This window comes from Penicillium antarcticum (assembly GCF_028974205.1).
Source record: "Penicillium antarcticum strain IBT 31339 chromosome Unknown utg000004l_segment0_segment0, whole genome shotgun sequence".
NCBI lineage: Eukaryota > Fungi > Ascomycota > Eurotiomycetes > Eurotiales > Aspergillaceae > Penicillium > Penicillium antarcticum.
Window position 1 is genome coordinate 1,080,309 of NW_026695302.1, and position 26,822 is coordinate 1,107,130.

The 26,822-nt window shown below is 51.4% G+C and overlaps 9 protein-coding genes across 9 annotated transcripts; 2 read left to right on the forward strand and 7 right to left on the reverse strand.

Annotated features, from left to right (window-relative positions):
• Positions 1–18: 18 nt before the first annotated feature.
• N7508_004392 (methionine--tRNA ligase MSM1) lies at positions 19–2,087 on the forward strand (the record flags this gene model as incomplete). The annotated part of the gene is made up of 8 exons (XM_058462458.1): positions 19–196; positions 255–373; positions 422–493; positions 543–629; positions 677–808; positions 855–1,222; positions 1,291–1,768; positions 1,818–2,087. 8 exons carry the CDS (start codon positions 19–21, stop codon positions 2,085–2,087), a joined length of 1,704 nt encoding a protein of 567 aa, XP_058321083.1.
• A 517-nt stretch (positions 2,088–2,604) lies between these two features.
• Positions 2,605–3,909, forward strand: N7508_004393 (putative L-serine dehydratase; the record flags this gene model as incomplete). Its single annotated transcript, XM_058462459.1, has 1 exon — positions 2,605–3,909. The coding sequence occupies one exon, from the start codon at positions 2,605–2,607 to the stop codon at positions 3,907–3,909; it is 1,305 nt and encodes a 434-aa protein (XP_058321084.1).
• Positions 3,910–4,134: 225 nt separating this feature from the next.
• Positions 4,135–5,260, reverse strand: ramB (bifunctional protein farnesyltransferase/protein geranylgeranyltransferase; the record flags this gene model as incomplete). The annotated part of the gene is made up of 3 exons (XM_058462460.1): positions 4,135–4,810; positions 4,859–4,963; positions 5,031–5,260. Coding segments are annotated over 3 exons (1,011 nt in total), but the record flags the coding sequence as incomplete, so codon positions are not given.
• A 1,233-nt stretch (positions 5,261–6,493) lies between these two features.
• Positions 6,494–9,056, reverse strand: N7508_004395 (uncharacterized protein; the record flags this gene model as incomplete). Its single annotated transcript, XM_058462461.1, has 5 exons — positions 6,494–6,959; positions 7,011–7,307; positions 7,378–7,509; positions 7,578–8,765; positions 8,812–9,056. The coding sequence occupies 5 exons, from the start codon at positions 9,054–9,056 to the stop codon at positions 6,494–6,496; spliced, it is 2,328 nt and encodes a 775-aa protein (XP_058321086.1).
• A 1,340-nt stretch (positions 9,057–10,396) lies between these two features.
• On the reverse strand, positions 10,397–11,065 carry N7508_004396 (uncharacterized protein; the record flags this gene model as incomplete). The annotated part of the gene is made up of 4 exons (XM_058462462.1): positions 10,397–10,651; positions 10,807–10,875; positions 10,935–10,953; positions 11,007–11,065. The coding sequence occupies 4 exons, from the start codon at positions 11,063–11,065 to the stop codon at positions 10,397–10,399; spliced, it is 402 nt and encodes a 133-aa protein (XP_058321087.1).
• Positions 11,066–11,680: 615 nt separating this feature from the next.
• On the reverse strand, positions 11,681–13,538 carry N7508_004397 (putative carboxylesterase; the record flags this gene model as incomplete). Its single annotated transcript, XM_058462463.1, has 4 exons — positions 11,681–12,681; positions 12,755–13,033; positions 13,109–13,327; positions 13,403–13,538. 4 exons carry the CDS (start codon positions 13,536–13,538, stop codon positions 11,681–11,683), a joined length of 1,635 nt encoding a protein of 544 aa, XP_058321088.1.
• Positions 13,539–14,139: 601 nt separating this feature from the next.
• On the reverse strand, positions 14,140–17,771 carry N7508_004398 (pyruvate carboxylase; the record flags this gene model as incomplete). The annotated part of the gene is made up of 2 exons (XM_058462464.1): positions 14,140–14,247; positions 14,301–17,771. The coding sequence occupies 2 exons, from the start codon at positions 17,769–17,771 to the stop codon at positions 14,140–14,142; spliced, it is 3,579 nt and encodes a 1,192-aa protein (XP_058321089.1).
• A 2,219-nt stretch (positions 17,772–19,990) lies between these two features.
• Positions 19,991–25,335, reverse strand: N7508_004399 (uncharacterized protein; the record flags this gene model as incomplete). The annotated part of the gene is made up of 5 exons (XM_058462465.1): positions 19,991–24,559; positions 24,617–24,988; positions 25,055–25,081; positions 25,204–25,224; positions 25,297–25,335. The coding sequence occupies 5 exons, from the start codon at positions 25,333–25,335 to the stop codon at positions 19,991–19,993; spliced, it is 5,028 nt and encodes a 1,675-aa protein (XP_058321090.1).
• A 1,053-nt stretch (positions 25,336–26,388) lies between these two features.
• Positions 26,389–26,583, reverse strand: N7508_004400 (uncharacterized protein; the record flags this gene model as incomplete). Its single annotated transcript, XM_058462466.1, has 1 exon — positions 26,389–26,583. One exon carries the CDS (start codon positions 26,581–26,583, stop codon positions 26,389–26,391), a length of 195 nt encoding a protein of 64 aa, XP_058321091.1.
• Between the last annotated feature and the right edge of the window lie 239 nt (positions 26,584–26,822).

Below are 26,822 nucleotides of genomic sequence, written 5' to 3' on the forward strand. Positions count from 1 at the left end.
TCCCTTCAACACACATCAATGGCTGCCACAAGGACGCCGCTTCGCTCGTTATTGAGAGCGCCTCGGCTGTTGAGCTCGAGGCGCGTATGGTCCTGTACACCGTGCAGGCATGGATGTGCAGCTCCGCGGCGTGGAGTTGCTACAAGGCCTAACAAGCCTTACTACATTACTACTCCAATTTTCTACGTCAACGCCGGTGAGTTAAGCAATTCAACTATTACGGGTCATTTTCTAATACTCTATTCTATTGCTAGCTCCTCATGTCGGTCACTTGTACACAATGGTCATCGCAGATATTATGAAACGCTGGCAGGTCTTGCTTGGGAATGAAGATGCTCAACTATTGACCGGAACCGACGAGCATGGAATGAAGGTACTACACCTTTGCTCCTGTGGATGAATTGCTGGTTAACACCAACAGATTCAACAAGCCGCCTTACAAGCAGGCATGGATACACAGGCGTTTTGCGACATGAATTGCCAAACCTTCAAGGTATGGTTCTCGACTCATAACTCAGCGCATGTCTAATATTATGGCGTAGGAACTCGCTAAGACAGCGAACCTCAACAACGATCATTTCATCCGTACCACCGACGCGGCACATCGAGATGCTGTTCAATATTTCTGGGTATGCGATCACGATCTCGATACATGGCGCGTACTGATCTGGAATAGGAAATGTTGCAACACCGGGGATACATCTATACCTCCAAACACGAAGGCTGGTACTCTGTCAGCGATGAGACGTTCTATCCTCAAACACAAGTGCAGAACTCCCTTGACCCAGCAACGGGGAGGAAGCGAATGGTAGGCTCTCCCGTGGTCGTCCAGATGGAAATACTCACTATTCTAGGTTTCAATTGAGACAGGCAAGGAAGTAGAATGGTCCTCAGAAACCAACTATCACTTCCGTCTCTCGGCCTTCAAGGATCGTCTGCTTGAGTTGTACAAAAGAGAAGATCCATTTATCACACCTTCAACTTACACACCTGCCGTGTTTAACGCCGTTGCCTCGGGATTGCAGGATCTCTCCATTTCTAGACCTGTGGAACGATTGACATGGGGTATCCCAGTTCCTGGTGACGATTCGCAGACGATTTACGTGTGGTTGGATGCCCTCGTCAACTATCTGACCAAAGCCGGGTATCCTATCCCGCCTGGCCAAGAAGACAAGTCCGTATGGCCTGCAGATTTGCACGTAGTTGGAAAAGATATCGTTCGGTAGGTTTGCGAGTTTACCCGATGGACTTATCTAGAGCGACTGGCTGATCTCGAACTAACATCGGCAGATTCCATTGCGTCTATTGGCCTGCATTCCTTATGGCGCTTGATCTTCCCCTGCCTCGGAACGTGCTGGTGCACGGACACTGGACAATGAATCGCGAGAAGATGTCCAAGTCTACTGGCAATGTCGTGAACCCGTTTTTCGCCATTGAACGGTTCGGAGTTGATGGCATGCGCTTTTTCCTAGCTTATCGGGGCAGCCTAGCGGATGATGCGGATTTCGACAACTCTTTCATCATCCGGGATTACAAAAAATTACTCCAAGGTGGTATCGGAAACCTTGCGCAGCGCACAATTGGCTGTGCGCGTGGCAATTTGCGCTCACACATTATCGACGCGGCATCGGGCAAGCTTCCAGCTGCGACTCCTGAAGATGTGGAACACGAGACGCTCCTGCAACAGACGCCTACCAAGGTAGCTTGGCATATGGAGAAGCTCAACCCACGAGCCGCGTTACAGGAAACGATGATCATCATTGAGCAGGTATGAGAAGACTATCCCCGCACGGTATCGGGGTATTAACCTGTTCTAGACCAACAAATACTTCCATGCGGCGGAGCCGTGGAAAAGCGCCAACCCTCAACGAGTGCTTTACAACGTGGCCGAATCGCTTCGGATCGCAGGCATTCTACTGCAACCGTTTATGCCCGGCAAGTCTCATGATCTTCTAGAATTGCTCCGTGTAGACACCTCGGACCCCTCGAAGCGGGCATTCGCGGCCACGGCATACGGTTCGGATGCAGATTACGGGGAGGGCGTTAAGAAGTGTATTCTGTTCCCTCCACTGCTCACTGAGGAGTAGCCCTCGACTTTCCATTTGATAAGAATAATACGCTCGGGGCCAATAGGGAGCGACCGAACAGTCCGTCTGAATAAGGATTTACATCATCTCCGCCGATGTGCGCCAGCGTCCCAGGTGGTTTCCCGGCTCCTCCGCCAGGTCCAAGCTGAGTTGCCAGGTTTGACTCCAAAACGAATCGATATGTCACGCCCGATCCACCATGATTGGCCTTGACGGGAAACTTCCATTGCGGCGAGCGAGTCCTATCTCCCGGGAAAGTTGTTTCCCGTCGGGAAACTCCACCCGCAGGGTAGGTGTATATCAAAACATGTCTGAATATTTGTATACTAGGGTTTGGTGTTTGGTATTCTGTTTTCTCTCATCTGAGTCTTGTCTTGTTATTTAGGACTTCTTTTGTGTAACATCTTGAGACATTCTCCATTTTGGGAATCATCGTCTTATAGTTCATATCTTACCAGTCTGCCTTGAGCAAGACCTCAACACACCCCTTTCTCTTCCATTTGTTCAACACATCAAAATGGGGAGCATCGACATGGCCGCCTGCAGTCAACAGCAGAACTTCAAGACGCCATGGATCGAGACACCACTGGTCGAGTCCGCCTGCCTTTCCCGGGCAGCTGGGTGTAGGATCTTCCTGAAGCTGGAGAACGTCCAGCCCAGTGGCTCTTTCAAGTCCCGTGCAATGGGCAACCAGATCCTCTCTCACCTCCGCAATCCCTCAAACGTGGGCCGCAAAGTCCACTTCTACGCCTCATCCGGAGGAAACGCCGGACTGGCCGCCGTCTGCGCAGCCAAGAGCCTGGGCTACCCATGCACAGTGGTTGTCCCAATGGCTACCAAGCCTCTGATGCTGGACAAGATCCGAGCAGCAGGAGCAGAAGACGTTATCCGACATGGTGAGACCTTTTCCGAGGCAGGTGAATACATGCGAGAAACCATCATGAAGAACACCAGCGGTGCAGACGAAGACATCGTCAAGATTGCTTTGCACCCCTTCGATAACGAACCCATCTGGCAAGGAAACGGCACAATCATCGACGAACTCGAGTCTCAACTTCCTCCAGCAACAAGCCCAGAAGACACAAAAGCATACAGTGACCGCGCCATCCCCCTAGACGCAATCCTCTGCAGCGTCGGCGGCGGCGGTCTCATCAATGGTATGATTATGGGCATCGAAAAGCGCCTCCGCAAAAAGCAGACGTCCTCCCCCAACCCCATCCACTTCCTCGCCATCGAAACGGCCGGTACCGATTCCCTGGCTGCGGCAGTCGCCCAGAACGCCCTCGTCTCCCTCCCCAAGATCACATCCCAAGCCACCTCCCTCGGCGCTATCCGCGTCTCAGAAAAGACGTTCAACTACGCCGTGTCCCCGCCACCAGGAGTCAAAGTCCACAGCACCGTTCTCTCAGACGCAGATGCCGCCCGCGGTGTTCTCCGCCTAGCCAACGACGAGCGAATCCTCGTTGAGCTTGCATGCGGAGTTTGCATTGAGGCTGCTATTGGCGATGCTGCCACCGCTGCTGCTCCATCCGGTGCTGCCGGTGCTCAGAGCATCAAGAAGCGGAAGCGCGGCTCGGAGGAGACGGCTGTCTCTTATCGTGATGAGGGATACGGCGATGACCGATCCTCCTCCACAGATATTGAGACTGATCTCGAGGGCGAGGCTGAGCTTGCTGGTAACAAGCTTAATTCCAAGCTCAAGCAGCTTGTACCTGATCTCAATGAGCGCAGTCGTATTGTTATCATTGTTTGTGGTGGTAGCAATGTTACTATTGACATGGCCAGTGAGTGGCGCAAGATGTTGGATGAGGGATGGGCTTGATATGTTTCTTTTCTCCTTTGATACCTTATTTGCCATTGGCGTTCTTGCGATACTATGAATGATGTTTATGTTTCTTTTTTTTCTTCAATTGCCTATCATTGAAATAGAGCTTCATACATTATACAGCGGTCACACCAAAAGAAGTTTTAATAAATGCAATCAATGTCACAAATGCACCTATCCCTATACACGTAGCTGATAACTCAAGAACTACACACCTTACCTCACAGCAACCTCAGCCTCAGCAACCCCCAACTTCTTAATCCGATAATCCCAATAATTCCCACGAATAGGATCAAACTCCTCCTTCAGCCTCGTCAACATCCCAACAGCCAACCCCTCCCTCCCATCAGCATAAACATCAGCCAGCCACTCAAGAGCATGAGTACTTTTCACGCCCTCGTCCCCAACGAACAAGCCCGCAAAGTCCTCCCACTCCCCAAGGCCCCTCCCAGCAGCCCTCAAAACACCCCGCGCATACCACCACGCACTCCGATTCTCAGGCGCGCGCAAAATAGCCTGCTGCGTAAACCCAAGCTCACCATCAACAAGATCCTCGTCAACAACAGGTAACCGGCCCTTCTCGCCAGGCGCAGTGGTCATATCACCTGCATTCATCATGCCGGCGTCGGGGGCGCTGGTATCGCGCGGCCCGAAACGCAGCATGTAGCGGTGGTTCCAGGCGGAGTTGTTGCGCACGTCTGCTTTCAGAAGGGCTTCTACATCTTGCAGTTCGCGGAGTTCGTCCCATTGCTTGAAGTGGCGGACTAGCCAGTGGCGGTATGTCCATACGTGGTAGTTTTTGGAGTCTTGGGCGAACATTTCCATTAGGAAGTCTGCTTCCTTGGGTGGGAGGGTTGGGAAATGCTCTCGTGATGAGAGGAGCACTTGGCGGTGGTGCCTGTGCATGTTAGTTTGGGGTTTTCTTGGTTTGGGTGGGTTGACGTACCAGATTTGGTAGTTCTTGAGGTATTTCAATGAAACGTCATTTAGCCATTCCAGCTCTTTGTTAAGATCTTTGTCCAGGGCAAAGAGGATCTTTGCTCGGTAAATCCTAGGTGTAATGTTAGATATCATGAAACATAGGAAATGGATGATTGCGCATCAACATGATTGCTTACCATACGGTATAGTGCGCCGGGTTCATTGAGATGACATCCTCGGTTAACTTCAATGCCCGCTCAGACATCTCATTGGCAGCCATCACGGCACGCAGATACGACGTTGCCTCAAGGTACTCGGGTGGGTAGGCAATGGTGGCCAGCGGCATGATGCCTGAGCTGGAGCCATCATCCAGCTCGATTGGGGTAACATCGGCCCATTCGGGATCAGTAGAATATGTTCCCTCCATTTTGTACACCGAAAGAAAGAAATTGGAGAATTCAGGGTCGAGAGATGATCGCCGCGGATGTGGGGTGCAGGGAGACGAATGCCCCGGGGGAGTCGGGACTTATTTCTAGCGCGGAGGGTTTGCCCTGTTGAGATTGAATGTCTGATCTTGATCAAACACACTTTAATGTAGAAAGGACTGTTGAGTGAAAGACCAAAATGCGTGAGATGCGGATATAAAACGTGAATGAGGTGGAGGTGGGGCGTGATGCCTCAGGCGTAACTAACAAAGAACTACGAACAATATCAACGAACAATTCAACGCCGCTCGTTCCTTTTGCTATTGTTTTTTCTGAACACGATTATCCTATATAACCATTTAAAGTATGCTATAGCATAAAGACATCTGGAATTGAATAAATCCTTTTATATATCGTTCTAGCTTTACTTCATCTCTCATCCACGTATTTTTACCTTTTTTGAAGGGCCTTAGATTCTTTATATAAATAAAGTTCACTACAGGAAGTAATAATACAAGTTTATCTTTATATATCGTCTCCATTTCTTCTTCGTCACTTACGGCTTAAGACTAATTATATACATCAATCATATCGGCCTGGAGACATCACTAAAGGACTTCGTAAGAACGGAAGCTAGATTTAACCTCTCTAAAAAAGCAACTCCCGTGGTCTCTACACTACTAGCTCTAGGCTTTACTCGAAGTGAACATCATGGATGTCTAAAATAAGCCACCCTGCCGGCTGAACGCCCAAACCGTTCCATCAACCACCAGGGCACTAAGGGAGCCCCTCAGCCATATTCAATCAGCCAATTGGATCCAGCTAATGCAATCGATAGAACCAGTGAGCTCAAAGTCAGTGGCATTCACGAAATCGGGATCTTCGTACTCATAGAGGAAATAATCAAGTGGGCGCTCCCTCGCAGCTTCCTTGGCATTATAAAAAGATATTGTGCAAAATGAACTCAATTGACTTGATTAACCTTGAATTCACCGTTTATATCGCGAGCCTCAATTATAATCATACATTAAGCATACGGTATATTAACTAAAAATTATAGTACATATGATATCATTGGTAATTCCAACGTCGTTTTTGCTCTTCAACCCAATACTTGCCCACCTATTTAGGGTTAGTTCATAGTTCAGACATTGAGTACAGACTGTCTTATATATGAAAGCTTACCTTCTCCGCATCCACAAGCCACTTCCCAGCATTTCCTCCATGTAGTCTCTTTACTCGGGGGTCAATTCCTCGAGTGACCACCCTCGCAACGGAGCCAGTTCATTCGGGTCGGTATCCATGTTCGAGAAGAAGTATTCGAAGTCTGGGTTCAGTGGTAGGATAAGACGATATGGAACAGCCGCAGATCCAACGCTGAGCATTGTGCCGCCAGGATTGATGATGCCGAAATTCCAGGCTTGTCGGCCATTGTGGGTGGCTTGGTACGGGCGTATGAGCGACTGGCCCTCGTACTCGTTCATAAGGTCGAGGGCTGCGTTTGAGTCCATCTCATTCAAGGAGCCTGTGTTCACGAGTAAATCGAGAATGGTCGGTACGACGGACATCGAGGTTGCGTTTGCTGTTATTTGAAGCTTGGGTAGTAGAGGGTGTCGGAATAGGAGTGGGATGCGGAAGTTGCTGATATGTCCATTCTCGTAGGTCCCTGATACCGGGGCGTCTTCGTTGAATGCTTGGCCACTGCTTGGTGTTAGAATGGAATTTCAGTAGGGGTTTGTCGATGCAATTTACTGGTCCCCCACAAACACGACTAACGTCTCGTTTGCAATTTCAAATTCATCGAGGACCTTCATCATGTCCCCGAGCCAGGCGTCCACGTATCGGACAGCGTTCAAATATTGGTTCATCTCTTCATGTTTTGCCACGAGACCGTCGTCAGAGAAGTACTTCTCGACCAAGTAATCCTTGGGTGTACCCCATGGGTGATGAGTTGTTGATGTGAAATGAGAGAGGAAAAGGCGTTCGTCTTTTTGGATCGTCTGGCTGACCACATCGCGTAGATATGGGTAAACCTCATACTCGGGGTATCTGTTCGGCGTTAGCATACAAAAAAAAAAAAAAAAGAAAAAGGTGAGGGCAATTGTCGGCAGATATGTACCCAAAATAGTTGATCTCCTCCATTCCTGGGTGAAAGTGTTTGGCGCCTTCTTCTTCAATCTGCTCCCGATAGATGGACTTCTCGAACCCCATCTTTTCATTGAGCTGGTCTTGCTCATCATATAACCCTGTTCTAAAGAGGACAAAAATCATTGAGGTTAGCGATCCATGCAAGGTAATAAGTACTAGTCATCCACTCACATAGACTGCAAGAACACAGAAGTCCAATTGCGATCGTGCATAGACTTGAGCCCACCGTGTGATCCATGCAAGCTTGGGTCCTTTGTCGTGGCATTCTCTTTGACTTGATTGAACATATCGAAGACCTGCATAATACACGGCTGATAGGTCTTCGCCTTGACTTCATCCATGAAGTCCACCGGTAGTGGTCCCATGCCACAGTAGTTCACAATTGCACTTTTGAATGACAGAGTGCTGCCAGTGAGGATACCATCAATGTTGATGCCGCCCATTCCGGCCGCTGCTGTATCTTTCCATTGAGTATCATGAGACCGAGAACTGTTTTGGGACTTCATGAACCCGCCAGATTGACCTGTCAGCTTCTCTGCAACCGGTGTGAGATTTGACAGCTTTTCATTGACTCTTTGGAGTATACCGGGGTCTTGGGTGTTCCAAGAGGACAAAATCTCTTCGTGCAAGTGTGAGCCTGCCCTGAAAGGGAAGATATCCTTGCGAGCACTCTCCATTAGCACAAGAACAACATGTGTAATCGGAATTTCGTGGTCCTTGAGAGCCCGAGTCAAAGGCTCAATCATTTCATAGTCGAGGTTTGTGATTCGCAAAGGATCATCCATGGCACTATAATGCCCAAGAGTGGAGTTTTCTCCCGTCATCCCCGGGGCCCAGCCTTTGAAGTGATCATGGGGACCTTCCCAATACTCCTCCCCAACTAGGGCTGTGAGTGGGAATGTCTGGTCTCCATGACCCTTATTAGGACCTGAGCGCAGTGCTTGGAAAAAGGTGAACGGTATTGCGCCCGACATATGAGTGTATGGTACCTGGGGGCGAGTGAAGCGCAGAGTTGCAACTGTGACCACAGTCATGATAGTCCAGAGTCTAACGGGACTTGAAGCTGAAGCTTTCTCTTCAGAACTGGGTAGAAGGGCTTCTTTGTCTGCCTCTTCAGTCGATGGTCTGTTGAATAGTGCAGAGAGCCAGTGGCCCATCGCATAATATAATCCATTCTTGAGTAGCCATGACAGTGTAATTATGACACTCGCAGCGGCCATAAAAGTCTTGATTCCGGACAGAAGAAGTCGGACTCCTTCTGGGTCGCTCCCGGTCGCTGTGGCTGCTTCCCATCGAATCTCATTGCCAGTCACTAGGTAAAAGGCAATTTGAGATGCACATAGAACAAGAGTCAGGGATCTGTGGCTGTTAAAATCTGTCCTTGTTCGCATAGGAAGAAACTTACGTGATGGCCCAAGTCGCAACAAACCCTAGGACGGATTTCACGCCATCGCATTTGAACAAAAGAAGCCAGGAGCCGATGCACAACAGCGTTTCAAGGATGAAAAAGGTTGGAAAATATAGAGCAAAACTGGGTCCTGGAATAGAAGATATATGCTGTAGCAAATGAAGTCCTTTGGACAGCCCTACCGATACAGCGAGGAGCGAGAAAATGAGCGGACGTATGGATGATTGACGTGTGATAATCATAATGATGAATAGACAAGGTCTAGGGCCATGACTGTAGGATCTTCGAAGTTTGGTACTGATCTACAGATGATTGAGAGATTGAAAGAAATTAATACATCTTCGTTTACAGCTTCTATACTATTACCGATGCGGTGGACTTGAGGGTTGAACTGAAAGCGGCTCGAGTGTATGAGCTCTCTAGGGACACACACCCCTGCGAATTTACGTTTGAAAGAATGAGAATCTGGAGGGAACAAAGGAAACATGACAAGGACCCTTGACCGAGCCAAGCCTAGCCAAGCCTAGCCTGTTCTCCTTATTCAGCCTCCTTGAGAACCTCGCTTCCCACAACCCTATTGATTCATCTGATTCATTCGGCTGTCAACATCTTGTCTGTTTTGATGTGCAAAGCAATCCTGTTTAAGCCGAAAACGCGAAGGGGCATCGTGTGACCACCTGCTGGATTGGGACGACAAGTCAGCATTCCGAAGCCTACGGAATGTTCCAACCCTGGAAGGGGGTCTGCTTTCTATCGATTTCTATTTTTGCATTGACACTCTTAAGTCTGCCTAGATCGATCCCCGTATGCTGCATTTCTTTCATGATCTGAGATTGTCCGTAGCGTTCGTCCGGCTTCGTCGCCTTCGATTGATCGTGACCACTGATCAGTTTGTTAACATGTTTGAGCAATATTTCAGGTTAAAAAGAAGATGCAGAACAGTCTACTATTGTCTCGCCATGGCACTGGAGACGAGGACAACACATCTGCCAATGCGGTGATTTGTCCCCTGGTCTGGTAGAGACAGGCATGGTAGCGTTGCCCCGAGCACTGTCTCTCAATTCACGACCGTTCTCAGGACGACACTGACCATGATGGGTTGTGATGGATTGTGTCGTGATGGGTTCGGTCCAGAGTAGATGATAAGGAAGCTGGGAGGGGAGGTGATGGACACCGGACAATTGGTGTCTGCAATTGGTCCACGACCCAGGTATGTCATCTTTGGTCAGATCCCTGTTGTTTTGGGGAAGACATGGCTGAGTGGATAGAGAATACTGATTGAGACCGGTGTTGAGAAAGATTGAGGTTTCCTGGAAGAGACCGCAAGCTCTTATCAAGCAACGCAAAGGCTCACCAAGGAGAATGGATTTTTTGAAAAGTCGTACATGATACCTGTATCAATCTCATCATATTTCAATCATACGTAAAACGTAAATCCTAACCCACCACAACACTAGACAAGAACATAGAACATGGCCCTCATAACGTAACCCACTTCCTACTTTTTTTTATAGTATTTCAATTCCAAAATCCACTCCTCTTCAAGGAGAAAACAGTAATATCCACCTACAAAGTCCCGGCACTACTTCGTGCCACGCGTATATCCATCCCACCACTTCGAGAATGCACCACCCTTGGAAGCCTGCTCAGCCCAGCTCGCACGACGATTGGCCATATCGGCACTTGTATTAGACTCCCGCTTCTGGGATTGCAGATTGGCGAAGAGACCACCACCCGAGGAGCTGGCGCTGGAGCGACGTCGGTCGCTGAGGCTGGGGATACTTGGGGAGGCGTTGGTGTTGGAGTTGTTGTTTGAGGAGGTTGAGGTGGTTGAGTCCTTCATTTTGGTGTTAGAATTGATTTGTGAATTTGAGATGGATAGTAAGGTAAGGGATGGAATGGGTGAAAGAGGTAGACGGGGAATGGGAATGGACGTAGGGGCAGTAGGTGGTATATAAAGAAGGAAAGCAGGAAAAACGGGCAATGACATACTCTTCTGTCGGAGATAGTACCCTCTGGCATTGCCCATGCAGCTCGCGAGCTGGGACCCTTTGCGCCGCCCTTTCCTGTTGTTCAGTCTCTGGATCCATTTGATTGGTTATTCTTCAGCGTGAACTCACGTTCATCCAAACATTGTGGCTAGAACCCCCGATTCATTAGCTTGGTTATTGAAGATTAGATTCGAAGCTTACTGCTCATGACGATCGCCTGGGTTTCCATGCCAGTGGCGACGAGTATTGTCGTCAGACATGATGATTATGTCTAGCGAGGTGAAATCCGTGGTTGGGGTTGGAGATGATGTAGCTCCCTTGAAAGGATTAGTTTAGTCTGAGAATGCAGAAAGGCGAAAGCCTGGAAACAGGGATTTTAAGTGTGAAATGCATGGGAGGTGGTGATCTACAGTCGGGAGTCGTCGACGTCATTGGTATTGGGTGGCCATTTTGGATTACCTTTGGTGATCAGACTAGATGGGTTGTGATTCAGATGGGAAGCTGAAGAATGGAAGAAACTATTACAAAAGAGAAGCGAGACGAAGGAAGAGGGGAAGTTGGCGTAATATAAGGTCGCGTGCTAGCAATGGATACGCCGGATATCACGCATGGACAGTGGCTACCTAAGTAGGTGACCTAGGAACCCCTGATCCCTGGTCTATACGAAATCGACCAGTCACTTTGCTGTATTAATATACCACAAATCCAATCCGGATTGACTCTCGCAACCCCTATCTCAGACATACATCCCTGCCTGAATGATGTCCACAGTGGACATCTTGACGTAGTTGAAATGCGGGGAAAGCTAACGGCAAATCGGGCGATCGTTTCATTCCAAACAACTGACAACTAAGAAGCGACTAACTAACTATTCTCTACAGTTCCGCCTGCCCTTTGTCAGCATCCCTCAAGTTCCTCCAAACCCTAACACCATCCTCCCAACCCTCATCCTTCACAATATCAACGTTCCCATTTTCCTTAAGCGTCCGAATACTTCTCGGCCCACGCGTTCCCCACCCAAACTCACCACCACCAACATCCCTCTGAACAAAAGAACCCAAGGGCCCAATGAACGCCCGCCCAACAACCCCCTTCTCCTCCTCCTCCAGCCCCTTCCCATTCCCATAAAACCAAATCGGATAATCCGACGAATGCGTCACACCCCATTCAACCGGAATCCCAAGCGCAACACACTTGGCCCTCCACTCAATGCGATACCGATACAACAAGCCCGACGCATCAACGCCAGCACTATTACTCGTGAGCGCATACAAGAACCCGCGCTGGATCTTGTGGACCTGCATATCGGCATAACATCTTCCCCAAGCATCTACATCCCAATTCTGGCAGTGGGATGGTAGTTTCCCGTCGGGGTAGTACATGGCAATGAGGGCGTCGACGATGTGTTCCGGGTAATCGGCGATAAGACGGGTGCGCAGTGCAGAAAGGGTGTTGGCTTTTGGTGGGAACCAGGTGTTGTAGAGGAAGTGTTCGTCGGCGCATTCTCCGATCATGATTTTGACGTTACGGGACAGGAGGATTGAGGCAAAGGTTCCGGTGTCGAGGGTTTCGAAAAGAGTGGGGCTGATGAAGGTGCCGTCTGTTGTTGGGCGGAATTGGGAGAGGGCGAGTGTTTTCGTGGTGTCTATGAGGGTTTTTGCTGGAGTGGAGCGGAGGCGGGAGAGTTTCTCGCGTGGTGGGAGGGAGAGGGGGATGTTGAGGGCTGTGAGGAGTTCGTTGAATTGGTTTTGGGTCTCTGTTGGTTGTTTGGGTTGGACTGCTGGGCTGTTGGACCAGATGCAGGCGTTTCGGACTAGGGAATTTGAATCTGGTTGGCGGAGGTCGTAGGCTAGTTGGTGGAAGACCGAGTTGGCGCCTTTTGCATGATATGTTAACACGATAAATGTAGAAAGTAGAGACTGAGGGGGGGGGGGGGGGGGTATACTCACCAGCACTATAGCCACTAATAGTAATATTCCCCGAATCACCCCCAAACAGACCGACATTTTCACGCGTCCATTCAAGCGCCAACCTCTGATCCCAGAATCCATGGTTACCAACAGACTCCCCAACAGAAGCGGCATCAGCCTCCAGCTCAACGGAATACAAGAATCCAAAGAGATTCACCCGATACGCAGGCATAACTACCACACACTTGAAATCCGTCTCGCCAATCAAAGCTGCAGCATTGAAGGAATTGGGAGTTCCGAATTGGAGCCAGCCACCATCTAGACCATCGATCAGACGTTAGCAAACATTCCTGCTAAATGATTCATCCGGTGGGATATATAGGTGATACTCACGAAGAAAAACAAAAACAGGCCAGCCCCCCTCAGGCACATCCCCAAGCGGAACCCAAACATTACACTGGAAACAATCCTCATCCCAGATCTCGGGGGTTTCAGGTGACAGATTCAAGAAGCCGGGTTGGGGACATAGACCCGCGCCAGTGGTGCAATCGGCTGGATTCTCTGTGGTGCCGTAGGTATATGTCTTTGGCAAAGGCTTAGCGCGGCGCCAGCCTGAGAAAGAAAGCAGTTAGTTCAAGTGTAATTGGAAAGTCTGGTATTGGTCTGAGTAGGGCAGGGTGTTCCCACGTTCGGATGGTTTGATTGCATATCGGACACCGCCGTAATAAGTGCATAGATCTTGATTTTGGTCATTTGAGATCGTCAAGCCTTGGATTGTTCCCCTGTGGCCGAGGGATTTTGCTGTTTTGCGGGTTGTTGCCATTTTGGATATGGGGTTTTAGATTGGTTATAGATGGCCGTTCTATGTAGTTGCTATAACTTATTGGCAGTAGATGGGGCGATCAATATCAATGCGCGATTCCCGCAATCGTCAAGCTAGAAACAGGAACAGGAACAGGAACGAGAAGACGAACAGACATCAATAAGCACAGCAACAATGGCGGTTCTTATCGGTGGTGTATTCCGTCTGTTCCGGGTATATAGCCGAGATAGGGTCGCTCATCGGCAATTTGGAGTCTTCAATTGGGTGGTTAGGTGAAGTTGTAACGGGAGTATGAGGGGAGATGATGCTTTGCGGGGAGATGTGGGACCGCTAGGAGCTACATCTGGGCTCCGAGGGAAGTATGCTTGTGGTATTTCTGTCAACTTGCCGAGTATACTGCAAGTGACTTGGGGATCTGTTCATGAGGAGCAACATTGATATATGCTATACTCCTACGTAAAAAACAAGCGTAAATGTAGAGAAATAATATTCAGATAGCTAGACCTAAATTCATAACGAAAGCCCAAAAACAAGAACGCTTGGAAATCATTCAAATCGCATCACGCATCAAAAGTCGTGCTTATGGTCTTACATAGGACTTTTACGCCTTGCTGATCCTGCAGACCAGGTCCTGGCCATCGACAGAGTCTCCCTCCTTAACCTGGAGGCTGGAAACCTTTCCGCTGTGAGGAGCGGAGATCACCATTTCCTAATGAATATTAGTACGATATTCAACTTGTAATGAAATAGAGGGGGAATTACCATCTTCATGGCGCTCAGCACCGCAATGGGATCACCCTTCTTGACCTCGTGTCCGTCGTGGATGCGGATCTCAACCACGACACCGCTCATTGGAGCGCCGACCTGGCTGCTGTCCGAGGCGTCAGCCTTGGGGCGGGCGATGTTGTCAATGGAGGCATTGTTGTCGTCAACGCTGACCTGGCGGACTTCTCCGTTGACCTCGTAGAAGACCTCGCGCTGGCCGGTCTGCTCGGAGAGAGGACCGATGGCGAGCAACTTCAGGATCAGCACCTTACCCTTCTCGAGCTCAACGTGGAACTCCTCGCCGATCTCGGGACGAGCCAAGAAGTAGCGAGTGGGCAGAACGGAGAGATCACCGAACTTGGCAACAAACTTGCGGTAGTCCTCGAAGACCTTGGGGTACATGGCATAAGAAGCAACGTCGCACTCGGTGGCGGTACCGAACTTCTCGCGGAGATCGGTTCTGATCTTGGCGAGATCCATGGGCTCCAGATACAGACCGGGGCGCTTGTCGAGCTTGCGGCGGCCGCGGAGGGCCTTGGTGCGCAGGGGCTCGGGGAAGCCACCGTACGGCTGACCCATCAGACCCTCGAAGAACTCAAGCACAGAGCCAGGGAAGTCCAGCTGGTCGGCACGCTCGAGAATGTCCTCGGCGGTGAACTTGTTGCTGACAATCCACGAGGCAAAGTCTCCGCACACCTTGGAGGAAGGAGTGACCTTGACGATGTCGCCCAACAACTCGTTGGCCACCTCGTAGGCCTTCTTGGTCTCGGCCCACTGCTGTCCAAGACCCAGCTGACTGGCCTGGAAAATCAGGTTAGTCAGCTGACCACCGGGGATCTCGTGCTCGTAGACCTCGGGGTCGGGGCCGGTCAGACCAGCCTCGAAGGGAGAGTAGAGCAGACGGAGCTGAGCCCAGTAAGCGTCCAGAGCGCGGACGTTGTTCAGGTCCAGCTTGGGGTCGTTCTCGGTGCCCTGGAGAGAAGCAAGGAGGGCACCAATGCTGGGCTGCGAGGTCATACCAGACATGCTGTCGGTAGCGGCATCGACGGCGTCGGCACCGGCTTCGGCACAAGCAATCATGGAAGCGACACCAGTACCGGCGGAGTCGTGGGTGTGCACGTGGATGGGGAGATCGGGGTACTTGGCGCGAATGGAGCCGACCAAGAGACGGGCCGCCTGGGGCTTCAGCACACCAGCCATATCCTTGATACCAAGGACGTGAGGGCCCATGGCGACAATCTTCTCGACGAGACCCATGTAGTACTCCAAGCTGTACTTCTTCTTGGGGTTCAGCATGTCACCACTGTAGCACATGGTGGCCTCGACGACACCACCAGCCTCGTGAACAGCCTTGACACCAACCTCGAGCTGGTCGAGATCGTTGAGAGCATCGAAGACACGGAAGATGTCGACACCGTACTTCTTGGCCTGCTTACAGAAGTGGTAGATGGCGTTGTCGGGGAGGGAAGAGTAGGCAACACCGTTGGCACCACGCAGCAGCATCTGGAAAGGAATGTTGGGAACAGCCTTGCGCATCTTGCGAAGACGGTCCCAAGGATCCTCGTACAGGAAACGCATGGCCACATCGAAGGTAGCACCACCCCAGCACTCGAGCGAGTAGGCGTTGCTCAAGGCGTGGCTGGTCTCGTGGGCAATGTTCAGGAAATCGATGGTACGCACACGGGTGGCGAGCAACGACTGGTGGGCATCACGCCAGGTGGTGTCCATAATCAAGCAGCCCTTGTTAGCGCGCACAGCGCGAGCGAAGGCCTCGGGGCCCTGGCTGTCCAAAATCTGCTTCCAACCCTTGGTGCAGGGAGCGGAAACATCCAGAGGCTTGCCAGCAGCATCCTTGAGAATAGGCTTGATAATATCGCCCTTGAACTTGGGCTCGCCAATCTGGCCCTTGATGCTGCTGCCGTTGACAGCAACGTCACCCAGGTAAGCGAGCAGCTTCTGGGCACGGTTCTGGCTGCCGACGAGAGCGAACAGCTCGGGGGTGTCATCAATGAAGGTAGTCCAGCAAGTGCCATCGATGAAGGTAGGGTGACTCAGCAAAGAGGCCAGGAAGGGAATGTTGGTCTTGACACCACGGATACGGAACTCAACCAGAGCACGCAACATCTTGCGGCGGACAATCTCGTAGGTGGATCCACGGCAACTGCACTTGACCAACATGGAGTCGTAGTGAGGAGTGATAATGGCACCAGCGAAACCGTTACCACCATCCAGACGAACACCGTTACCACCGGCAGACCGGTAGACCTCGATCTTACCAGTGTCTGGGGAGAAGCCCTTGGCAGGGTCCTCAGTGGTGATACGGCACTGAATAGCGAAACCGCGAGTGGAGATGCGGTCCTGGGTCAGGCCGAGCTGCTCCAATGTAGCACCAGCGGCAATCTGAATCTGTGCAGCGACGAGATCAATTCCAGTAATCTCTTCGGTAATAGTGTGCTCGACCTGGATACGAGGGTTGATCTCAATGAAGTAATAGCGGTTCTCTTGGTCAACTAAGAACTCGGCAGTACCAGCGTTGCGGTAGTTAACCGACTTGGCCAAGCGAACCGCATCCGCAAGGATCTTATCGCGGACATCGACGGGCAGATCCTTAGCAGGAGCAATCTCGACGACCTTCTGATGACGACGCTGAACGGAGCAGTCACGCTCGAACAGATGAACAACGTTACCCTGGTTATCACCGAGCAACTGAACCTCAATGTGCTTGGGCTTGTCCAAGAAACGCTCGACAAAGACAGTACCGTTACCGAAGGCAGTGCGGGCCTCAGAAGTAGCACGCTCGAAAGAGTCACGCAGCTCGGCCTGGTTACGGACCACACGCATGCCACGACCACCACCACCGTAGGCGGCCTTGATGATAATGGGGAAGCCGTAAGTGTCGGTGAAGGACTTGACCTCCTCGTAGCGCTCAACGGGGCCCTCGGTACCGGGAACCACAGGGACGTTGCACTTGATAGCAGCACGACGGGCAGAGACCTTATCGCCCAGGGCGTCAATGGTATCGGGACTGGGGCCGACGAAGACGATACCGGCCTTCTCGACATTACGGGCGAACTCGGCGTTCTCCGACAAGAAACCGTAACCAGGGTGAATCAGGTGCACACCGTGCTCCTTGGCAATCTTGATGATCTCATCACCGGCGAGATAAGCACCGACGGGGGTGTACTGGCCGCGGTGGCCGATCATGTAGGCCTCGTCGGCCTTCTGTCTGTGCATTGAGAGACGGTCCTCGTGGGAAAAGACAGCTACTGTCTGGAGGGACAGTTCGTGTGCGGTACGGAAGATGCGAATAGGAATTTCACCACGGTTGGCGACTAGGATCTTTTGGAAGTGCATGATGGTGGAGTTGGCACGGAGACGACGGTGGACAGAGTCCTGGTGGTGCTCCAGGTGGTCCTCAACGAACTCCGAGTCATCGATAGCATCCTCAGGCTGGCGGTGGGAAGCCATTGTGAGAGATGGATAGAGGTAGGTTGGAATACTGGTGAGGTTGAGTGGGGGGGTTCCTATATAGCTAGGGAAGGCGGTGACTCACTATATAGGGAGCTCTCTCCGGATCTAATCCCAGGCCGATCTCGGCAGATCACGGCGCAATTGCTGGAGAGGTCAGAGATGAAGGGGAAGAGAATTGGTATAGCGGGTAATAGTGTGGAAATAAAGAAACGGCGAAAGAAGAAAAAGAAAGAAAAAAAGGGCAGGAGGGGCAGATAAAGAGGGGAATCACAGGCGCGATCTGCATGTCACAGATACTTTCCGGGGGGCGCGAGTTGACTCCAGGAATGAGGTAACAGGTACTCACGGGCTCACCGGTACACCGGGAAACCAGTTCCCAGAAGTATAGAATAATGGAATAGAATAATGGAATAGAGTAATAAGCAATAAATCTAGCTTGATACTTTGTACTTTGTAATGTCCGGACAGTTCTCTTATACTGTACACTATCCCTACTCACTCCGATGATCTCATACCTCCACGATAACTTCCCCAGCCCATCGGGTTCTTTAGGTAAGTCTTTCCGCATGTCAACCTCGGGCCCTCGGGAGACTCTTCTATCTTCTATATTCATTCCAGATCTCTTCTCTACGGATATTCACGGGAAACTGGGGATCCGGGGGAGACTCGGAGAACTCTCGACGGCAGGGATGTGGATCGAGCCAATGACATACGATGCATGACAATTCCCACATCGTCAAGTTGGCCTCGGGCAAGATAGCGCCGAGCCCATGCTCGGAAGGATATACCGCACTCGATTCTCTGACTTTTCCTCTGACTCAATTGAGGGACGTGAAAACTGTGATGGTCAGGCGTACCAAATCTCTAGGGGAAGGGATCAACTCTTGGCTCCGATACTTGACCGGTTCCATATCCGTGACGCTATTTGATTTGTACTAACTACCAAGTTCCTCCCCCTTCCTTTCTTTCAATCTCACTGCACAATACTGTACTCCTCCCCTTGGCATTCCGGTGATCTCCCGCTGGATTGCACAAGTATGACAGGTACACAAGAGTGCAACCAAGCCAAGAGCGCGCGATTTCCCGCCAAGCCCTCATCTACACCGAACACTCCACCGATTACAGCTTCCCACATATCCCTACCTCTAGGCAATCTAGGCATCTAGCATTTTACATGGATCAATCTGACAATGCAACATCAACACTGCAACTGCAATTGTGCCCAGGGAATCACCGTCTTGGCTGGACAATCACCGTCAACCTGCTTATCTTTCGCCTTGTGATATCCGTGCGATCAATGCGTCAGCGTCTTTTGGTATTTCTTTTTATTCTTTATTCCTTGTCCCTTTGCATTGCATCTTCCATGTCTCCGACGGAAAAATTCACAGCCATTGATTCCTCCAGTCCTCCGTAGTCTGCCCCGCGTGCTTGCGCAGCTGAGCTCTCTCCACGGGGTAAAGTATCGTCCGGGGAATTGATATAGCCGGGCCGAGGTAGGAACTAGAGCTTCAGATAGAGATAGAGATAAAGCTATAGACAGAGCTATGGATGAGCTACTGAATATAGCACAGGCTATCACAGCTCGATTATCTGCAATATGCTTACTTGGCCAGAGCCAAGCAGACCAGAGTGGGGGAAACCTGAAAGTGACAGAACATGTAGTATGTCATAGCTTCCCACCAATACAAACCAGCTACCCAGCCTCATGGGCTAGATAAGGATGAACAGGGCGATCTGCAATGCTCGCCTCGCTTCATTAGGGTCGATAGTTGCAGATGAGCGTGCTGAGGATTTACCTTGGCGGGCTTGGCGGGTCGACCGCATTCTTCACCGAGCCCTGAACGTTCCAGTGGATCTGCCTGGGCGCAGCTTGGCAGCCTCAAATTTGTGGGAAAATTGGAACTCCGGTGGGACGTGGGACGTGGGACGTGGGACGGATGACGGATGACGGAGTACAAGTAGGGGGGGGAGGAAATGAAATGAAATCGCAATGCTATTACTGAATATTGAGCCATAGCCCGGTCTAGCACACAATACTAGAAAGCAAAGACTATCAAATACAATCGGAAAGAAAACAAAAACAAATTAACGAGGTCATAAAATCCTCCTATGAAACACTGTCTTTCCCCATGTCATGTCATATCTTTTGCTGCCCCGGTCATCACTTCCGCTGTATGTTACAAATGCAAAAGAAAAATGTAGAAACGAGACTCAGTCTAGAACCCGCGGTACCCAGTGGCCTGAGGTGTCAGACCGTTGGACTGGTACGGCATGGGGCTGCCAGGGGCGGGACCTTGGGTCAGCATAAGTCTAGAGCCCTGCAGGATAGGAGTGTTGTCCTCCTCGGTGCGGGTGGACTTCTCGCGGTTCTTGCGCTCCTCGTTGTCTTTCTTGAGCATCTCAATGGAGCGGGTCTGCTCGCACAGGAAGTTGATCATGTAAGGCATGGTGAAGTCGTTCAGGCCCTTGCGCCATGAGATCTCCATGATGACATCCGGGCGGATGAGGTCGTAGCAAGCGTAGAGCATGCCGACGTAGCACTCGCGGCTGCCAATGTCGACGAAGTAGCGGAGCAGATCCTCCACAACATCGGCCTTGGTGGAGATGGCGGAGGTCTCGATGGCATCCTTGTAAAGCTTGTCCTGCTTGGACAGAGCAATGGACTTCTCCCAGCGCTTGTTGTTGCGGTAGATGTTGGCTGCAATCTGGCGGAAGAAGATGAGGTCGTGCTTCTCGAGGCGCTGGGCCAGAGCAACAGCATCGAAGTTGTCGTTCTGGTCAACAGAGTCCTTCAGCAGCTTGTTATCCTCCTCCTCGATCAAGATCTCGTTAATGGCATCGTTAACAGCCCGCTTGTTCTGGGACTGCACATTGAGCAGGAAAGGCTTGATCAGAGGGATGTTATCAGAGCTCTGGAAGATGCGGACAACACGGTTGACGTCAATGCGGGGGGTCAACACCTGGAGGAGATCGGTGAGCAGAAGAGGCTGCTCCTGGAGGTAGAAGTTCAGCGACCGGTAGTAGATCTCCAAGTTGGCAACCTTGACAATGATGTCTTTGAAGGAGTGGTGCTCCCAGGCATCGGTGGAACGCTCCATCATAGAAAGAGCAGCGTTGTCCCACTCATCGTAGTGGCAGTACAGGAACACCAGCTCGGGCCAGAGGTGGGCCTCCTCGGTAGCGCGGATCATCTTGGGGATGTTGATGCGAGACCAGAAGAGCTTCAGGTGCTCCATGACACGGTCGGGGTGGTACTTGGACAGCGCAATGCCCAACTCAGTGAACATACCCATGTGAGCACGCTCGAGACCAAGACCGGCCTCCAAGACAGTGATGAGCTCATCGAAGTATCCGTTACGCTCGTACTGGCGGACAAGGCTCTGCAACTCCTCGGCGTGGACAATGAGGTTGAGACCACAGATCTGAGCAAGACGGAACTCCTTCTTGTCAACACAGGCCTCGTTGACCTGCTTCCAGACCTTGACGCTGTTGGCCTTGCGGGCACACTCAACAGCAGCCTGGTAGTCCTCAAGGTGAACAAGGGTAGTTGCGAGCTTGGCCCAGTTGGAGATGCTGGTGAAGAAGATCTTGGCGGCGTGGTGGTATCCCTCGGCGTAGGCCTTGTCACCGGAAGTCTCAATGTCGGCAACGTTGGTGGAACGAAGGAAATCCTCAAGCTCAGCGAGCTGGTCGAGACGAGCGAAGCAGAAGGCAAGACCAGTGTCAATGGCGGGCTCGCGCAGAGTCTTGCGGGCCATACGGAGGAACTTGACAAGGTCCTCATCCTTGCCGGCGTGGGTGGCGGTCTCAATGACCTCGTTGTAGTTGGAGGGATCCTCAGCGCGGATGTAAGACTCAATCGAGTCGGTGACACGAAGACCATCCAGCTGGGCCTTGGCAACCTTGCTCCACACCTCAGACAGCTCGACACGCTCAGCGAACTCTTGAGCACGGTCAATGCTGACAATGTTCTCCACAAGGACGTTGACGGCGGCCAGGGGGTTGTTGACCTTCTTGTAGATCTCGAAGGCCTCCTCGTACAGGCCTACGCTGATACACATCTCGGCAATCTCATCGGCAGAGAACTCATTGAGCTGATGGATGTAGTCCATCAGACGGCTCTTGTCGGCCTTGGCAGCGGTCAACATCAGAAGGTTCTGTAAGCTGGCGTTGTCACTGAAAGGCGAGGGCTCTAGAATGATCTTCTCGAGCAGCTCAATCAGCTCGCCAGGAAGGTCAGCCTCGAGGAACGACTTGACGGCCACAGAGACTTTGTCGGGCTCAGTGGACTCAGGAACGGCGGTGGCGATGACCTGGTCAACAAGGGAGCGACGACCCTCATTGTTCTCGCTGAGAACGAAAGTCCAGATCTCGGGATCGGCACGCTCAACAAGGTAGCGGGCCTGGGCGCGGTACATGGAGTTCTCGTTGGTGATGCTGATGAGCTCCAGGTCATTCTGACCCTTACGGTAAGCAATGTAGGCCAGGTTGGGATCGCGCTTCTCGCAGTACTTTCCAACGGTCAGGGTGTCGTACATGTCGTTCTCCTTCAGGAACTTCTCAGGGTCGTTGTTGCTGTCAATGTAGATCTTCGCCAGTGCATTGTAGACGGCTTGCTGCTGGTTGCCAGTAGCGAGAGTAGCCTCGAGGAAGGGCAAGAGCAGCTTGAGGCGGTTGCGGGTTTCGACCTCGGAGACGAGCTCATCGATGGGGATGACAGAAGGGTCGACGGTAGAAAGCAAGTTCTTGATGATGCTCTCGTCACAGTCAACATCCAACAAGCCACCAACAACGGCAGGGGCACGCGAGGGGTTGACACGCTGCACATAGACCTCAATAGACTTGAACTGCTGGTTCTGGTACAGGTAGAGGACCAAGTCGTGGATGAAGTTGTAACGGTCGCAGACGATGATCAGAGGCAGCTGCTCGGTCAAGTGGGCCTCCTTCAGGAAGTTCTTCACCTTCTCGGGGTTGTAGAAGTTGCTCTCACGGCAAATACGCTCAACCTCGGTGACCTGGTTCATAGTAGTGGCAGCCTCAATGTACTTGAAGTGCACCTCCGGGTCCTCGCTCAGGTTGACGATGGATCCCAGGTAGTAGTAGAGACCCTCAGCAGTGCGGTACTTCTCCAGGAGGTCAATCAGACGGTTGGAACCAAGAAGGTCAGAGAACTTGGTGGCAATCTGGACCACGGCCTGGAGGTTCTGACGAATGTTCGACTCAAGCATGGTGTCCATGCAGTCCAGACTCTGCTCGACGGAGAGGCGACCGAAGTAGCTCATGAGCCACTCGGGGCTCAGTTTGTCAGTGCGCACAATGTTGCGCTTGATCACGGAGGGTTCGTCAGAGTTCTCGAGGGCACGCTGGATGAGACCGGCGTTCTCGCAAAGCTGGGCGATACGCGGACGATCGAAGTGGGTGAAGATCTCGTTACCAAGGATAGCATCCGCAACCTGGGGAGCGTTGACGAGGTTCATCTCCAGAAGACGAGTTTGCAAGTGGCCGTGCTCGGGCTTGTTGTCCTTCAGGGCATCCAGAAGGAACGAGGTAGCTTGCTGAATCATGTTCTGTGAGAGGAACACGTCCACAACTCGGTCAAGGTCAACCAAAGCACCGCTCTCTTCATTAGCAAGCTGGGTAGCGAACTCGGCACCCTTCTCGGGGTTGACACGCACGATGTGCTGGAGGAGCTGGGTGTAGTCTGGCTGGTAACCGACCTGCTTGGAATAGGCAAGGATCTTGTCGAACTGTCCAGTCTCGGCGAATCCAGCAACGACCTTGTGAGGAACATTGGCCTGGAGGTAGACGTTCAAAGCAAGACTCATGTCGTAAGGGCGAATGATATCACCAAGCTCTTCCGAGCCCTCAAGCTTCTTCTCCTGCATCCACTTCTCAAGCAAGTGCTTACGGTTCTGCTGCAGGACGGGACGGACAAGCTCCACACTTTCGTACTTGTTGAGCGAGCCCTTATCCAGGAGCATACCGAAGTACTGCAGAATAACCGACATCTGGCCAGTCTGAGGGGCGTTCTTGAAACGGTTGATGGTCTCGGGGGTACGGAGGAACCCACGAGGGGAGTTGGCAGCAACCTTGGCGGCCTCGGGGAAGTTGCCTTGGTTCATGAGGTTGTCGAATTGCTGCTGGTAGAGGTGGTCCGCGCCAGGAAGGCCGGCCTTCGAGGCAAGTTTGACAGCAAGACCAGACATAGCAGGGTTCTCCATCAGATACTGAATGATGTTGGTCTCGTCGACACTGACCGACAGGACCTGACCCTTGCGGTTCACACCGACCAGACCGGCACCCTCGGAGTCCTGGGCTGTGGTGAAGATTGTCTCGCTGGAAATGCGGTTCATGAAAATGCAAGTACCGGTCTCGAGATCGTAGAGGTGAATGAAGCCGTACTTTGTAACGAGGTAAACCACATCGTATTTGCTGGACACCTGCATCGCAACGGGGAAATCGTTAACCGCCTCCTGGGGGAAGTAGACCTCAACAGCCTTCTTCTGGAATCGGGGGTTGGGTTCTTGGTGGTCGATTTCGGCGATTTGCAGCTTAGCTCCAGTCTGAGTGCGAACGGCAAATGTGAAGAGGCTGTGTGGTAAGGGAGAGCCCTCGACGTTGATGTTGGCGAAAGAGGCGGCGTGACCTTCGATGAACTGAGAAATTCCACGCTCCTTTGAGTAGAGCTGCATTGATCCAACGACGCGGCCTTGCTGCTGGCTGATACCAACCACAACCATCCACTTCTCCTCGGCGTTAACGCGGTAGTTGATAATTTGGCAGCCCTAGAGACATCCACCATTAGCATTTCGACATCGATCGCATCCAATGAGATCACATACGCTCAAGTTGGGGAGTCGATCGAACATCTTCACGGGGTTCTGTTGTGTAGAGTCGTAGACGTCCCAGTGGTAGACCGCAGTGTCAGTGACCAGACCCAAGGACTGCTCGCTGAACCATTTCCAGTACACAATATCTTCGTTCATCACAGCTGACTTGAGCTTTTGCTTCGCGCCAAGGTCGAAGATCTGGATTGTCCGGCCCTGGGCCTTGAGGGCGATGATGTTCTTGTTCCAGTGCATGATTGCACTGTCGGCGTTGATGGGACGACGGAGGACTTCATTGTTGTTCTTGAGGTCGATGATAATGACTTGGGGCTTGTCGTCTGTATCAAGCTTCTGGCGTACACACACGTAGTGATCGGACTCTAGTGTCTGTGAGAAGCAACCAGGTTAGCCAAATCGGTCCCGCATTCGTTGGGTAAACATGGGGCAACTTACGCAGGATGTGAAGCCAATTGATTCCGGCTGCAAGAAACAAAGTCAGTCAGGTATTCAAAGCCTCCAGGGAGGTTGTGGTGCGCGGCCACGGCATCCGTCGAGCAACGAGAGCTCGTCGCGACGCATCACCGGGATTGTCGTGTACATACCGCAATGCCGACTGCGGTCAACTGTAAAAGAAAGCTTCCGTTAGTTCCATAGCTTCAAGCGCAATGAAATCTGGATGAGGGGTAATCACGTACATTGACCAGTTCTGTGAACTTGATTGGGAGAGGCGCCATATTTACGTTGGCCGCTGTACGACCAGTTCCCGACTAAACGCCACGCAAAAGCAGAGGAATTGAAAGATGATGGAAAGAAGTGACGGAAAGTGAAAGTGATGAGAAGGAGAAGGAAAGGAAAAGGACGATGTAAGGAAGAGAGGGAGGGGGGTTGATTGCGATGGCAGCGGAAGTGACCTCAGGAGGCCGCCGTCGTTGCTGAGGTGTCGCTTATGGGTCGTCACGTGATGCAGGGGCTTGGGGATCGTCTCGTTCCAGTGGAGAGAATGGAGAGAAATGAGAAGGTGGAAAGAACAATAGAGAGTGAGAAGAGCACAAGAAGAGTTTGAAGCGTGAAAGGTGTGTCAAATGTCAAAGGTGGTGATTGTGCTGAGTTAGACAATGTTTGCGCGATGTATAGCTGCCCGCTCGCCCGTTGAAGTCCACGAGGTTGTTTACACGTAGGTGGCTATATCAGCATCCACTTCATTTCATGTTTTACAGTATGTTCATTGGTTCTGTATCAACTTTGCAGATTTGTGAATTGCTAGTGGGTAATAACCAAAATGAAGCTATTGAGATTTTGAGATTTTGATCAAAGCCAGAAGTGAACTGAAATGAGTTATCACCAGACAAAATTCCGAACAAGATTAAAACAGCTCACTTGCATTGGGGATGTACACTGTAGGTATATGTACCCCAATAGCTGCATGGCCTGAGAAGACCCCTTAACTTCGATCCACAGTAGTGGACCAATGGCCTGTCATTCATCCCATAGCGCCTTATCTCCAGGCCCAGAACGTCATCAAGCACTATACACACATCCAGTCACCACTACCACTCACCACTACCACCATACATCGTATCGGTATACTAATCCATGAGCTCAGATTGCCACTTCAACAGCGTTGCCATCAACCCCCACTTCCCCCAACAAATATGAGTATCGTCCAATCTAGCCGACTGCCAACAACCCGCTAGAGCCCCGAAGGAAGTCTTCCCGGGCTCTAAGCCCCAAATCCAACTTTCAAGCCGAACCGGAGCCACTGCAGTGCATATCGGCCCTTCTTTGACTCAAAGTTTTCGGCGCAACGGAGCAATGGCCACGCGCACAGCGCCATCCGTCTTGTTGGAGCTTGTCTTTGTAAGCCTAGCCAAGCCCGGAAGGATCTCTAGGCAAGACCATCCCCACGCCAAGCCAGCCTTAGAGCGTATTGTGCGGCATGTCTCTCGTATGGCAGGCTTGCATTGGAGGGCACGGATGTCCATGGTGCTTGGCTGCTTGGCTGGTTAGCGGAGTGGCATGTCCCCGCGTAGTCACTCGGAACAATCTGGGGTGCACCTGGAGTGCAGCGGCATTTATTGACCTCCACGAGGATAATGCGGGATGGAGATGCGGGGGTTGATAGTGATCGTCTGGTATAAAACGCGGAGATGAGACGTGTGATTTGAATGAAATATGCCACAGAGATCCCGGAAAATCCACAGGTTTCTGATCGAATTCTCTG